Source organism: Pecten maximus, chromosome 2, assembly GCF_902652985.1.
Source record: "Pecten maximus chromosome 2, xPecMax1.1, whole genome shotgun sequence".
Classification (NCBI taxonomy): domain Eukaryota; kingdom Metazoa; phylum Mollusca; class Bivalvia; order Pectinida; family Pectinidae; genus Pecten; species Pecten maximus.
Genome location: NC_047016.1, coordinates 29,263,618 through 29,279,687, shown reverse-complemented (window position 1 = coordinate 29,279,687; position 16,070 = coordinate 29,263,618). Strand labels below are relative to the sequence as shown.

At 32.7% G+C, this 16,070-nt stretch overlaps 1 protein-coding gene across 1 annotated transcript; it reads left to right on the top strand.

The window, feature by feature from the left end:
- The first annotated feature begins 870 nt into the window (after positions 1-870).
- On the top strand, positions 871-9,176 carry LOC117321755 (homeobox protein Hox-A4-like). Its single transcript, XM_033876270.1, has 2 exons — positions 871-1,526; positions 6,651-9,176. Exons 1-2 carry the CDS (start codon positions 1,055-1,057, stop codon positions 6,965-6,967), a joined length of 789 nt encoding a protein of 262 aa, XP_033732161.1. The 5' UTR covers positions 871-1,054; the 3' UTR covers positions 6,968-9,176.
- Positions 9,177-16,070: the final 6,894 nt, after the last annotated feature.

Here is a 16,070-nt window from a genome sequence, read left to right as displayed (position 1 = left end):
AATGCTGAGCAGGGTAATGCTTACAGCTACTTCAGATTTATCTGTAAAACCACATACGTAATGAATAACACAGTTCTTGGTAATATATCTCTCTACCATTTCTACTCAAGATGTCATTAAAGATTGATCACGTTCTAGTAAAATAATAAGGTCACTTCCAAATCAAGACAACTAAGATATATATATATATATATATATATATATATATATATTCTTAAATTGATTGATATGTTTATGACAATTAATTGGTAATAGCACAAATGAGCTATTCATTACATAAAATTAGAAGCTATGCCCATTACCTTAAACAATTAAAAAAAATGTATTTTTATATTTATTGTACAATTTGCAATAATGTATATTGTCTTTTCTTCAATTACCATGGTTGTATATTGTACTAGATTTCATACTTCTCTGATAACTGCAGGACAAAATATGACAAAGAATTAAAAAAAAAAGGTTATCATATATTTATAAATATATTTTGAAATGATTAACTGATGAAGAAAATTAAAAACATAGAAAAGTATTTTACGTACAGTTGGTCTCCGATTTCTTTTCGATACACATATTACCTGTTCTGTACGGTTCTGGTAAGTTCACACATAAACAAAACACCGGTTTATCATCCCCTGGAGATATAGAAGTGTGTCTTTTCTATGATAAAATTAATAATATTCGTTTTATCTTACCGACATTTAGCTACAGAGTTCTAATCGTAGGAAAGTTTCCATACGCAGCCGTCAACGAATACAATGTTAACAAATAAAAGTCGTTACACGCGAGACGGACCAATCATAATAGGTTTAAGTGTAAAGTATATGAGATAATAGATAAAACACTCTCCGTATCGCTCATTGCTCCAGGCGGCTTAGGACCCGTGCCCACGGCCGCTCGTCTAGTGAGATCCGTGACAGCTCAGATATAAACGGCTTTCTGATTGGTCGCCTATTATCACGTGCCATGTTGATATAGAAAATGGGGTGGTCTGGCTTGCCTAGAGTATGTGAAGTAAACGAGCAGAAATTATTTACAACCAAATCACCGAAAATTAATGATCATGAGTTCGTTTTTGATGAACCCGGGACCGTACACTGAGCCTAAGTTTCCACCGACGGACGAGTATTCACAGTCAAACTATATTCCTCCACATAGTTCGGAATATTATCGTCAAACTTATCAACCACAGATTCCTAACTATGGTTATGATCCCATACAGGACAGCAGACGTTACAGCGATGACAAGTACACACCAAACCTCTATAATGGGTGTGGAAGTAGTGATTCTGTGTCCCCCACCCATCCTTCATCCCCCGCTCCAGCGCATTCTGGAGGGGGACCTGGAGGTGGTATTCTGAGCGGATTCAATCAGCCAGCAGCACCCTCCCCAAGTCCCCCGGCTGTACCGTCACCTGACGAACAACCTTCAAAAATGTCACAAAGTAGTTCTTGTGTAGAACAGGACTCTGATGGACAACCAGTGATTTACCCGTGGATGAGAAAAAGTCAAGGAAATAATCCTACAGGTAAGTCAATGTACCATATAGCCTTTCTAAATTAAATCGTTAAAACGTTCTGTGTATAAAAACTCATATGTTAGTGTCAGCGTCTACGAAAGTATACAGCTGTTGCAATCATTTCGTATTCTGACTCTCAGCAGGACATCGGAAGTATGGTAAAACCGAAGTAGTATAGTAACGAATAGTGTATTCACGAAAACGATAATAGAAAAAACAAAACAAACCCGGATCTAATAAATTCAGATTTATTCATTTATGTGACGTCATTTACAGGAGTAACGTGTATTATTTATAACACCGATTGTGTAGCAAGTGTCCCGAGAGTGGTTTAATATCGCATTTGTCAAATGAGCTTTAAAATCGTAACAACTCTGTATTCAATGTTATAAAATATCTCAACACCTATCCTATAATCAATAGTAACAAATACAAAAAGAACACCTCTTGTCACCTCTGGGATGAGTTAGTAGCGTCAGATATCTTTCGGAAGGTCACCATGAAATAAAATCAGAAATGATTAAAAGTATTCAATTGGCCACAAGGACGTGTATTGACAGTGTACCGGTACGGTGTTATACAATTTCTGTACCAGAAACATAATAGCTAAATCTAACCAAGTCATATATGGTATTCTACATAGAGTTGACAAAAAGTCTTTCAATTACTTCACACCTAAATTTGTGTTTGTTTGTAAGTATAATTATTATAATACATATGTAATTATACTGTTTAATGCAAATAATGTGACCGGGATGTATTATTTTCTTAAATTTACATTTCATCTTGACTCCTTAAATTAATTAATGTATATAAATTTTATGTGTATTGAATCAGGAAAATCCCAAACCTTACTAAACGTTTGCTGTCAAATAATGATATGATTTAATATACATCAATTCAAATATGATAATTGATATAACTTCTTCTCAGTATTAATTTTAATTTATATAAGATTTAAAAAAACAACAGAACAAAATTGAAAACAAAATGGTGTGTTTGAATATTTGATTTATTGAAAGATGACATTAATATTTAGAAAAAACAATCACAGATTTAATTATTCATTCTAATTTCATTACCGTTCCTCAGAAATAACTTATCATAAACATAATGATCAGACAGGGTGTAGGAGACATTCAATCATTACCTGTATATATTTGGTGCTAACGATGAGAGGTTTTATGTGTATCTTACAGCGATAAAGACCAGAAACACGTGTAAGACTCATACATCAGATTGTTATGTGGCGATAATGGAAACAGATAACCTATAAAGTTCAATTATAGTCACAGAGCTTCACCTAGATGCACACCCCATGCCCCGGACCGGCGAACGCTAACAAATCAGGGCTGATATAAATAGGGGATTATTATTACCAAAGGAATCCTAATTCACACTAAACACACTTCGTTATACGATACTATAAAACTGTTGTGTAAGATACAGACTTTCTGTTGTAAATACTGATGATATCCGAAAACGAAATTATATTACTGCAAACAGCTTAGTAAATGATGAATCAATTAATAAACAAAACAACGAATATTAATAAAGTTTATTATTGTTCAGTGGAAAGTTAATATATCAAGTATGTTTAAATGCAATGCTTCTTTCTTTTTGTAGTATATAAGTTATTTGATGTTCAAATATTAAAACACACACACAAAATAAATAAATAGATAAATAAAAAAAAAATAATATAAGGGAAAATATATTGCAAATAGTATATACAGTGTTCCTTCACATGACAATAGCGTTTTCATCGCATCAAAAGAAACAAAAAGGACTGCAACAACACACATTTCTTCTTAACAGTGTTTTGTATTGTTTTCACCACATAAATTGAATATCAAAATGTAATGCTGTTTTCTGTATCCGGTTCATATTGCTAATATGATAATTAACATTTGTAAAATAATTTTGATGTCTAGAAAAACGACAAATTTTGTCGAATTATTTGCAATTAATTCGATGCCTTAATATATATATTTTCAGTGATGTATAAACATGCACATTATACAAAAACACCAATCCAAAACTGTATATTATCAAAATGACACTCAATAAGATAAAGTGATCCTGAACTCAATTCAAAATAAAAGATTCCCATTTTAGATTCGCATTTATTCATATCAGTAAAGCATCGACATGAATAATTGAAATATAGCTAAAAATGACTATAATAATGTATATAACGCATCATAAGGATACATAATATTTTATTTAGGTTGTACACAAGATAACTTGTCAAATGAATACCACCATTGAATGTGTATTTAGTAATACGTGAGGTACAAGCCAAATTAATAATGATATTAAAAACAATTTATGTAAAACAATATATGTAGGTTATTGAATGTAGCATACTAAATGAACAAAAAATCAACAACAAAAAATCAAAACAAATACGTACAGCAGAACACCATTTAAGATAAACAAAGGAAAGAAAAATGATTGTTATGTTCAATACTGTACATTATTTACCTTAGTTATAGTTGGAAGTATGGTATCCAAAAATACCATAAATGTTTGAAATATAATCAACGCAGGTAAAGAAGGCACTGTCATAATATAACACTAGTTTATAAATTGATACAATGTTGTAAATAAAAAATATATCAAGTTTACAAATACACGACTTTATTTTAACGGATGAGTAATGCTATATCTTGAACATGATCTGCCTGGTATCTCATAGGGTTGTCTGTATAGTTATTTAGTATATTAGGGTATGTTTTAGATTCCCTTGTCACTGTCAGGAGATAAGCTGATACTGTTAACACGATATATGTCATACGTCAATACTTCATGAAATAGACATTTATAACAGATTTACAACACAATGAAGTCCGATCACTGCTCTAACAAATATATAACCCCAGGCGTTGTACTTTAGTAATATATATGTAGCGTACTTACTCCACAAAGATAACGGCGATTTGATATCCAAACATGCTGTTGTTTATGTTGTGTAGATATCATAATATAATAAAAGTATATCAAAACATTTAATTCACCAATGTTGTGAAGAATAAACGTGAAATGTATAATGTAAAGCAGGTTTAATTACGAAAATAGTAGATTATGATATAATAAATAATTATGGAAGTTGCATAACTGTTTTGAATGTTTCGTGCATAAATATTTTAAGAAATGGCATTTTTGATAGCATTGACATCTTCTTGAACGAAACAGATATTTCTGTTATATTTCTCTGTGTTTTGTCCTATATTGTTTAGTGTATATATATAGGCTTACAAATAGTCTGTTTCTCTTTATGTCTGTAAGATTCACTTACGGACATATTTTGTTTATGTATGTAAGATGTCAAGAGCAGAGAAGGAACACTTGGCGGTCACATAAACCATGTCACCCGTGTAACCTCTCGCTTTAACATTAATAGTATATGGTCGTGTCAAATGAGTACCGAAGGAGTGCCTCAGAACATGCCACGTTTTTTGTTATTTACATGGTGGTGATAGAATACATTCAGGGGACAGGCTGGCATGTTTAACATCTCGACATCATACTATTCTTAGTGTTATGGGCAAATAATTTCTGCTACTAACTCGCTTTTTGTCATATTGCATTTATCATACAGTATACTTCATCATACCATGCTCTGTGGTAATACACAAACAATAATTCATAACACAAATTTTCTGTTAGTATTTTATGAAATGCAGAATATATCTGAATGAATATCTAAAGATAGTAATTTAACTGCCCAAGCCGGCGTCTCCGTCTGTAAATCTATTTTTTATAATAGTGCTCATCTTAAAATCAGCCAAATGAGCAGAGAGGAATAACAGTATCCCAATATCCTGGTGTGACTGGCATTAGGTTTGAACTTCTATGAAATTTATGCATATGCTAATATAAATTTAGTTTTTTAAAATATTAATGTCATATTGTTCTCATGTCGATTGAGACAAATGAAATGTTCCACCTGTGTTGAGGTGTTGTTCACACTACGCATTGAATGCATTAAATATGCCACACATCAGCATTCCTTAGCGTGATATGTAAAAACCTGCTTTGATTTATAAACGTATTAAAACTATCGTCATATGTAGACTCTTTAACTAGACGCTTTTAAAATATATTTATATCCAGTCATGTAACTTAAATTAAAATCGAAATGAGCTGATAATTGGAATATGATTTAATTAATCTCAAGAAACTCTACTTGCAGTGATGCGTTTGCTTCATTAGCTTAATTCTGCTAGTTTTCAGTTCTGAGTGAATGAGGTCATTATTCTATTCGATACATAACTAAGTACATTGTATCAGGTTCAACTAGCATTGATTCTATAAACGGTACCATCCATATAGGCATTATACAATTATGTAGTTCGTCAGCAGTCATTGCGTGGCATCTCTCGTGTATTATATAAAACACCATACATTTATCCTATTAGAGCTTACCTCATCGTACGCTTAGCCTATTAGAGAATCTCATAAAACATCATACATTTATCCTTTTAGAGCTCGCCTCATCGTACGCTTAGCCTACAGAGAATCTCTGAAAACATCGTACATTTATTCTATTAGACGACAAACCATATTTCATTAGCGGATGACACGAATGATATAAATAACCAATTAGTGATGTCATCTGTATCTCTCTAGCCGCAGCATCTCTCCGTGTCAGCGAAGCACTCAGTATTAGCCCCTGTCCTAACACTGTCCTAATGGCCCGTATTACAGTGATAATGTCGGGCGCTACAAAACACAACAAATCTCGATTCAACACGATTACATCAAATCGATGTTCAATGGCAGATCTGAATTATTTAGAAACTCTCCATAACGCAATGCAAATATTGGTGTTGATGTTTGCCTCTCCATAAACTGATTGGATTTATTATGATTTCCCCTTTTAGTTGATTAATACGATATTTCATGATGTACCAGTTATATAAGATAGGAATATATCCCAACTAGTAAGAGAGATATGATTATATAAATTTGATATTTCACTCTATCAAAAACAATTTCTTCTAAACCCGTAGCCTAAAACCCTTGTATACATATTTTAAGAATAGAAAATCACTAAAGTTTGCAGTTTTATTCATCAATTATTCTATAAAATCTATCAAATATGTAATTTTCGTTTTTCATTTTCAGGAACAAACAATATAATATCAGAATCCAAAAGAAACAGGACAGCCTACACGCGACATCAGATCCTTGAGTTGGAGAAGGAATTCCACTTCAATAGGTACCTCACAAGGAGACGCCGTATCGAAATAGCTCACACATTATGTTTATCAGAAAGACAAATTAAAATCTGGTTTCAAAACAGAAGAATGAAATGGAAGAAAGAACACAAACTGCCAAACACGAAAACACGGCTTATGGACGCCACGAACTCGCCTCTTGAGCCGTCACATCACCATTTTGTTCACAGCATGGCGGCGCTTGCAGAACTAACACCAATCTAGTCAGAGTCTACTTTCAGTTATCTTCCGGTTTTTGTTACAAGAACTTCGGACATTGTGACCATTCCTCTGCTGACCATCTTGTGATTGAAACTGGATGTAACAACCAAAATACCAAAGATTTAATATGTAACTTGACGAAAACCTCGGGGTGTAGTAAACGTGTGTGCGATATGTGAAAACGGAGTTGTGTAAATAGTGAATATGTGCATAATAATTTATGAGTGAGTCTGAACGTTATTATACCCTAATGTACATTGTAGTTTATAAGTGTTAAAACAGTATTGGAGAAAATGTGAATTCCCTGTGTTATCTACAAACTTACATGAATAACTTTATACTTTTAGTAAAAAAACAGTACATGACGGCTGTGTAGTTGTGTAGCGTACAAGTGGTCATTCTGTGTTCTACAAGTTTTTTCTATATTATTTCCATTTTATATCCATTTAGATATTTTATAAAATCATGTACACACATTGTGGTGTTAAGTTGTGTCATTTCAACCAAATTATTTCCTCTTAGAACCAATCCTTAATATTGACGTCCATATTTGTTTTTTATAAGTATTCTTCTTAAATCCAGTTATATCATAATGTCGACATACTCTTTGCAAACAAATGTTAATTATACTGCTGTGATATTTTCAACAAATGTGAAACAGAAAACGCCTGTAGGGGTAATCTTTGCGGGGAAGATATCTTAAGTATAGGAGAAATAGCAGAGCACTTAATCATCAACGTTTCTGGAGTTCCTAAACCAATGTTTTCCATTAGCATTAAAAGAATACAAATTGTATATGACGACCACCAGTTATTTATTTTCTAATGCGTTTGTTTCATATCTAATGCAATATATTTCATATTGGGTAAATAACACTTCAGATGATAAAGGTATGAAATACAGTATCAGTTTATCACGTCATCAAAATTCCTGGGCAATTTAATGTCCGCTGACCAAATAACTGTTTTCATTATCAACAAATCAATTTTGCTCTGATTAAAGTTAATTTGATACAAATTACACCAAATAAAATAGTTATTGTTACAACGAAGTTTAATATCTAATATGAATTGTCATTAGATGTTGAAAATACATTTTTGATGATATCAATAAATTACTAAGTGCAAAAAGAATGCATCCAGTAATTTCATCTCAATCTTTCTGTTTCATCCAAATCAACTATGATATCGTCGATAGTGCGTTCTCTGCTCCGTCGGCAGTTTTATTCAAATTGATTAATATTTTTAGCATTTTGCGTACCTATCCAGTCACCTTCCATGTATGAACTAGACTCACCTGTATGTACAAATGCAGAAAAAAAATCTTCGAAATTTAATTTCTGTTACGTTGCAAGATGTAAATGTCACGTAAATCAAGGTAAAATAATATATGGCATAACATTGAAATGGAATTGACGTAAGAATATATTACAAATGAAAAAAAATGCAGATCCACCTGCACCAGCTATTTCTAATGGGCGTGTAAAATGTATTTAAAGCCAAAGTTTTGACGATGAATGATATAATAGTAATAATATATGTAACGACATTCGCAATGAATTATAATATCTTATGACTTACATTAAAAATTTTATATTTAGATTCAGACAACTAAATATACGAAATGATTATATTTAAAATAAAAACTGAAGAAAACCAAAGATTTTTCCAATTGTGTACTGTTAAGGGATTATTGCCTATATTTAAATAATAAATGTCTTTTTCGAGGAGTTTCCTACAATCTGAGAATATTTCTTTATATGTCTTCTTTGGATGAATAAATCACTTAGACTATGATAAATTAGATTCCATTGTTATGACGTTTACATATGCTAAATATTTTTAAAAAAATATGACAAATATTTATGTAACTAGATCATCTGGTAAACCCGAACATGGTCATAGATATAATATCAAAATATGACATCTATTCATAGTAAAGTTACTGCAGAATGTATAAAGAACCTGTATACGGTATTTGACGACCGAGGATATATGTTGGCACTTCATTTAATAGTTTAGTCGATTTAAGTTGATTAAGGAGTACTATTTGTCGTTTTGTTATTTGTTTCCCTGTATCTATTACAGGCTAAGTTGATACCTCAAATTTTCCTTGTCGATTTTGTCTGATTCCGATTCTCGTTAGGTTTATATTACTTGTTTTCACCCTCAATAAATCCCCTACTGTGAATAAAAAGTGTAATTCGAAGTAATTCATATCTTGGATTTATTTCTCCATTTAATTGCGGCTGTGATGAATGTGTTCTATGATCTGTTCTGACACACATGTCGGATGTCATACTGGAAAATGTACCAGCGTGTTACAAGTCTATCTCCGGTGGAAACTTGAGAAACGAGAAATGTCTCAAAAGGCCCGGTATTTGGTATCATCTGTAAGCTTGGTTTTTCCGAGCGGTCTTGATTATTTTACTTAACTCTTTCTATCAAAACCAACAAAGCGTACAACAAAGACTTTTGTTGTAAAAATATGAATATCTTATCATATTGAAATAATAATTTTGACCGTTTCATATTAATTGAACTTTAAATGTAAAAAATTATGTTAAGCTGAACGTTTTGAAAATGTCTTGCTTCCTTCAACACTATGTAAGCTCTAAAGCTTTGCACAGACTCAAAGGTGCCTTTAAAATTGCTCTTGAAAGACTATGTCTGAAATGAAATGCCACGAATTGAAAGAAAATCAGAGTTGAATGTTCAGAAAGTCAAATCCAGCTGATGGTGTCAGATTATCTGGGACTCCAAACATTTTTTTCTTTCAATTTCATACCTCTTTTTCATTTAAACGATATTTTCATCAAACACCTCCAATGTGATTTTCATACCATTAGATTTCACTCCAAGATTGATTAACACATTAACACGTATTTTCATATATCCAGCTCATATTTTCTATGCCAACTCTTTTGAGCACGATAGATATCCGAAAACGCAGCTACATATCAAAATGACGTCACACAGTTGCTCATTTAGTAATATGTTATGACATCACAATGGCTGCATGGTCAAGATGACATCAGCAATGATATGCTATATTGATTAAATGATCTTTACATATTTCGTTTTTGAGCTGATACGTGGTTCCTCATCCTGTATATATATTTTTTGATCCCTGCAATGGAATCTCATCTATATATACATTTATATATTGAATGGTTGATTCAACCCGGCTACTTAAATTTCCTGAGGTGTCCTGTCCGTCCACGTGGGTTTTCGCCGGGTACTCCTCCTGTTTTCTCCCATAGTTGCTTCCATCCAGGCCATCACGACTGTTTTTGAAATGGTTGTTCAGTAAAGTTTACACTATGAGGGGGATGTCTCCGTGATACAAAGACAAGAAGACTTCTTTATGTTGATATTAATGATAGGCATTAATGTATAAAGGATTGTACTAATGACCTAAAATATAAGTAATAAAAAGCTATATTAAGTCCAGTGGAAATTGAAATAATACAAAACAATACTAGGGCTACTTAGGACTATTTTCATCGATGAAGTCACACAATTGTTTTTTCTTAATATTACAAATCGCTTCTCCCTAAGCTGCATTTGGTTGATTTTATTTGCAATATGATGATAATTGTCACATCTCTATATAAAACAATTACCTACAACAGTAGATGTGTTCGAGATTCCTCCGTGTTGAAAAAAAAGTTAATTATTAAATTAAGAGTTTATTTTCGCCCCGAAGAAAACATTTTTTTATAATATAGATGCTTTAAATACACGGGAAGCTAATTCTATCAAAAGACATGGTTTTAATATTATTATCAGACTATTTACCCCATCTTTATTTGACCATTGATGATTTAATAAACTATTTTTTATGATATAACACGTTATAACTGGACATTACGAAAACGAAAGTAATGATGCATTTTTATTTTTTTTCCCTTAAACATTAAATTTTAAAATCACATTTTGGAAGGATGAATTGTTCATCATTGTATTTCAAATTCTGTGCCGCTTTCGGAAATCGATTCAAACAATATATTTTACTACATGAATATCGACCTATACTCCTCATATCAGTCATCCACACTGAATGAATTATGCCTTGTTTATCCAATCAAATTTGCTTTAGATTGCTTTATAGTCCTTTCTTTATAAGCATATTGGATAAATCATTGCGACGATAGAACACGATATTCCTAAAAAGCTCGTGCAAACATACGTTGTTTTCGCAAATTTAAAAACAAATATATAAAACAAGGTAAATATGTCACAACGACGTCATTTATAACATATTTGAATATTTGTCATAGACGCTAGTGACAGCAACACTCATATAAATGGAATTCAAAGGAATGTATCCCATTTCTAACATTTCTGAAGATTAGAGCCTAGAATGACATGTTGATGCCAGGCTGCGATTTATTTTGGTATTTGGGTTCAGAGTTCTCATCCAATGGTCAAGGTTGCCCTACATTCACGTTAGCGGAGTTTGTAGTCTGCTCCTCTACTCGTCATTTCATAAAACTTTCTTATTCGGACATGTTTATCGCCATCACATAGTTTTGATTTTGTCTTCATGACACAAGTGCCACGTGCTTCCGGACCTGAGCTCGAGACGTACGTCTCCGACTCTGAATTATAGAATCGCCCTAGGCAGTTAGTGATGACCGAGTTATAAACTTGTCAACTCACTAACTACTGTCACCAGGCTGCGAATCCTAGGAACCACAGACTCATCATAAACAATGACGTCTTGTCAAAGTTTGATGAAAATGTTTGTTTTATGTAATTTTTTGTACATAAACAAACAAGTACACAATTATACCATGTGTACTTCGGACGATCTTTTTCTTTAATGTTCCTATTTTTTAAATACTTTCCTAAAACAGCTGGAAAAAAAACTACTTTTGATAACTTTCTCTAAACTGGTCGTTTGGAGTTGTAATTCCATTGATATCTTAGACCAACGGCTATGAATATTTCTGTAATCATGTTATCACAACATCTCATCAATGCACTCGCATCGCAACAATACATCGACAAGGGCAACACAATCTTATAAATATCTCTAATCAGTGTTTCAGACATATAAACCTGCAGGATTCTCTTAATGACAACTGTGGCAACCATTCCCGCCCGTATGAGACATTTTTATGACACCCTAAAATACACGACCCTCAGTACTAATAGAAAACTAACCTGATTGCCAGACTGTATCAAATTTTATATGCAAAATTTCTAACGACCTTTTCTCAATGGCAATGGTTTAATACTTACCCTTATGGATGCTGTTTTAAAAACTGAGAGTTATATATATATAGTACCCCAAATAACAAAAAAAAAAAAAAAAAAAAAATTCCTCTTTGAAGCATATTTTGATCAATAGTATTGCCTCTCAAACAACCAATCCTTTAAACCACTGTCCAGTTATTGTCCCAAAACACTCCATGGTTACTTATTGATGAGCCAACATACTAGTTTGTCCTCAACCACATTATAGTTACTCGTTAATATACAATCACACTAACTTGTCCTCAACCTAATTGTAGTTACGCGATAATGTAGAATAAAGCAAACTCGTCCTCAACATGAATGCCTCTTTGCGTTAATGTACAATAACACAAGCTTGTCCTAAACCACATTGTAGTTACTCGTTAATGTACAATAACACAAGCTTGTCCTAAACCACATTGTAGTTACTCGTTAATGTACAATAACACAAGCTTGTCCTAAACCACATTGTAGTTACTCGTTAATGTACAATAACACAAGCTTGTCCTAAACCACATTGTAGTTACTCGTTAATGTACAATAACACAAGCTTGTCCTAAACCACATTATAGTTACTCGTTAATGTACAATAACACAACCTTGTCCTCAACCTAATTGTAGTTACGCGTTAATTTACAACAAAGCAAACTCGTCCCCAACATTATTGTAGTTATGCTTAAATGTACAAAAACACTTACTTGTCCAACGCAACATTTTAGTTACTAGTTGATGTAACATTAATTTGTCCTCAACCATATTGCAGTTACTCGTTCATGTTCAATAGCACTAACTTGTCCTCAACCACATTGTAATTACGCGTCAATGTACAATAACACAATTTTATCTCTAAACAAATTGTAGTAACGCTTTAAGGTACAGTCACACTAACTTGTCCCAAACCACATTGTAATTACGCGTTAATGTATAATAACACAATTTTATCTCTAAACAAATTGTAGTAACGGTTTAAGGTACAATCACACTAACTTGTCCCCAACCACATTGCAGTTACTCGTTAATGTTAAATCACAAAAACTCCTCCAAACCACATTTCAGTTATTCGTTAATATACAATCACACAAACTTGTCCTCAACCACATTGCAGTTATAAGTTAATGTTCAAACACAAAAAAACCTATCCTAACCCATTGAGGTTACGCGTTTACGTACAATAACACGACCCTGCCCCCAATCACAGTATAGTAACTCGTTGATGTCCAATCACACTAACTTGTCCCCGATCATATTATAGTAACTCGTTTTTGTCCAATCACACTAACTTGTCCCAATTCACATTATAGTAACTCGTTGATGTACAATAAGATGAACCTGTCCTCAATCACATTATAGTAACTCGTTGATTTACAATCACACTAACTTGTCCCCGATCACATTATAGTAACTCGTTTTTGTCCAATAACACTAACTTGTCCCCGATCACATTATAGTAACTCGTTGATGTACAATAACACTAACTTGTCCCCAATCACATTGTAGTTACCCCTTAATGTACCATTGTAGTAACTCGTTGATGTACAATAACACTAACTTGTCCCCGACCACATTGTAGCTACCCCTTAATGTACCATTATAGTAACTCGTTGATGTACAATAACACTAACTTGTCCCCGACCACATTGTAGCTACCCCTTAATGTACCATTATAGTAACTCGTTGATGTACAATAACACTAACTTGTCCCCGACCACATTGTAGCTACCCCTTAATGTACCATTATAGTAACTCGTTGATGTACAACAATTACACTAACTTGTCCTCAACCACATTGTCATAACCCGTAGGGGTGTCATCGCATTTCACTTTCTGATAACATTTTCACATGAACATGACTCTTGTGATGATGTTAAGTTATATAGTGTAGGAATAATTATGGTAACCCATATGTTTGTCACCAACATAAACGTTATCTTAATTATTTTAAAGATGTTTGACATATGTTTCTGTATATAGACATTGCAATATCAGGGGTGTAATACCATCTAGACATATCTGAAGAGTAAATTATGTTATCTTTATATGGAATCATATTACTATGTTGTTAGTTACTTCTGATCCAAATTCTATTATCGTGCAGGGAAAATAGTACTTCGTAGTCATCGAACGATTTTGAATTAAGGTGGCATTATTTGTGTCTCGTAATAATGTGAACGTATTCAATGTTTTGCTATGAGCAGATTGTGGTATTTTATATGCCGTAGAGGAATAAAGCCAAAGCCAAATCCAAACAACACAAACATTTGTTTATTAATTGAGAGCTACAAAAGCGTTCTTTGTATCATACATGTATTACAGAAATTTGATAATTTATCGTTCACATCTGAATAAAAACTTGCATAGATGTTTGAAGAAAATATTAAGCGTATGCACAAGGGGTATACATATTTTCAAACGTTCAAAGATGGCATGCATTAATACAAACGGATTCCAAGCAACATGGTGTCCGTGTGTGTTTTATCCTCACGCTTCGGCTTGAAAAGACAATTCATTTACAATAGAATAAATAGGATTGCACAAGCCCGTTATAGTCAAAATTGGAGATTAACTTGCAATAGCCTTTAATGCCAATTTCTTAATAACATATATGCTGATTATTAATAAAGAACGTGTACTCCTGATTTTTGCTTTGTTGTTTTTAAGGAATATCGAGCTCCATCTTCGTAATGTGATATCCTATATGATTATAAAGAAAACTATATATAGTCACTTTAACTGATTTTACATGTAAAGATATGGAATAACAATCGTTTATTTAAACAAATGTAGTCGTAAATTTGAATACGAGCCAAAGGTAATACAAATTCCCGTAAAACCTGCTTCGTATACATGTATATTATCATGACATTTTAATACCTGTAAAAGACATTTTGGCATGCCTGCGGCAAACGGATTTTAAAAGGTCATACTTGTGTGGGTTATATATGTTCACATTACTGTTTTCGTCATATTAATGCCTCTGAGACAATTAAAATTAGCAACCTCTTGATTGCATAATCATGTTTAAAAGCTAAATTAGTTTTGACATCCCAACACTTGCCGATATCATCAGAATGCCTGCTGTATGTCTGCTCTCTCTAACGCGATGTCACGAATTCCAATTCACTCACACAGGTAATTTTAAAATCCATTTTCTCCGATAAATAAATAAATTATCACAATCAAGTGTACAGACCACCTTTTTATAATAATGCCCATAAAATTTATTTTTGAAGATCAAATAAGATTTTAATATTCTTTGTGCAATTTCCATTTGCGAGAGCAAACCCGTTAAAATTGGTTTTGGTGATTAACGTTAGAAAGCATTAACTTTAAAAACAACTATCAAATAAAACACAGTAGGATATATCTAAATAAACTTGCAAAAAAATACATATATCAGTAAATTGCACGAATTTCTTCTGAACCATCACATACCTATAATACTAAAGATAGTAAGATCCCAGGATATGTCATTGGACTGATCGAAGTTATTCACACTCCATGCCGGATATTGTGAAGGGTGTTATTGTAAGTGAGTTTTACTTGAGGTATTTTGTAGGATGGAACGATATCGAAAAGAAAAAGATAGTAGAATAATATAAGTAAAGAGAACTTAAGAAAATTACATTCACGAAGCACACATCTTCTTCATCATGTTTTGCTCATTTTATTTAACGTAAAACCACGAAAAATTAAACGAATTTAATGGTGATGAAAAAAAAAATCTTCGCACGACTTAAAAAAACTCACTAGGGCAATGTAATAGGATGTCCGAATAGAAACAGTTTCAAAATCGTGGCTACAAATGCCTTTTACTCGAACGTGTGGTTGTAGACGAAGCGTTGTGATAAGTAGCGCTACATTTA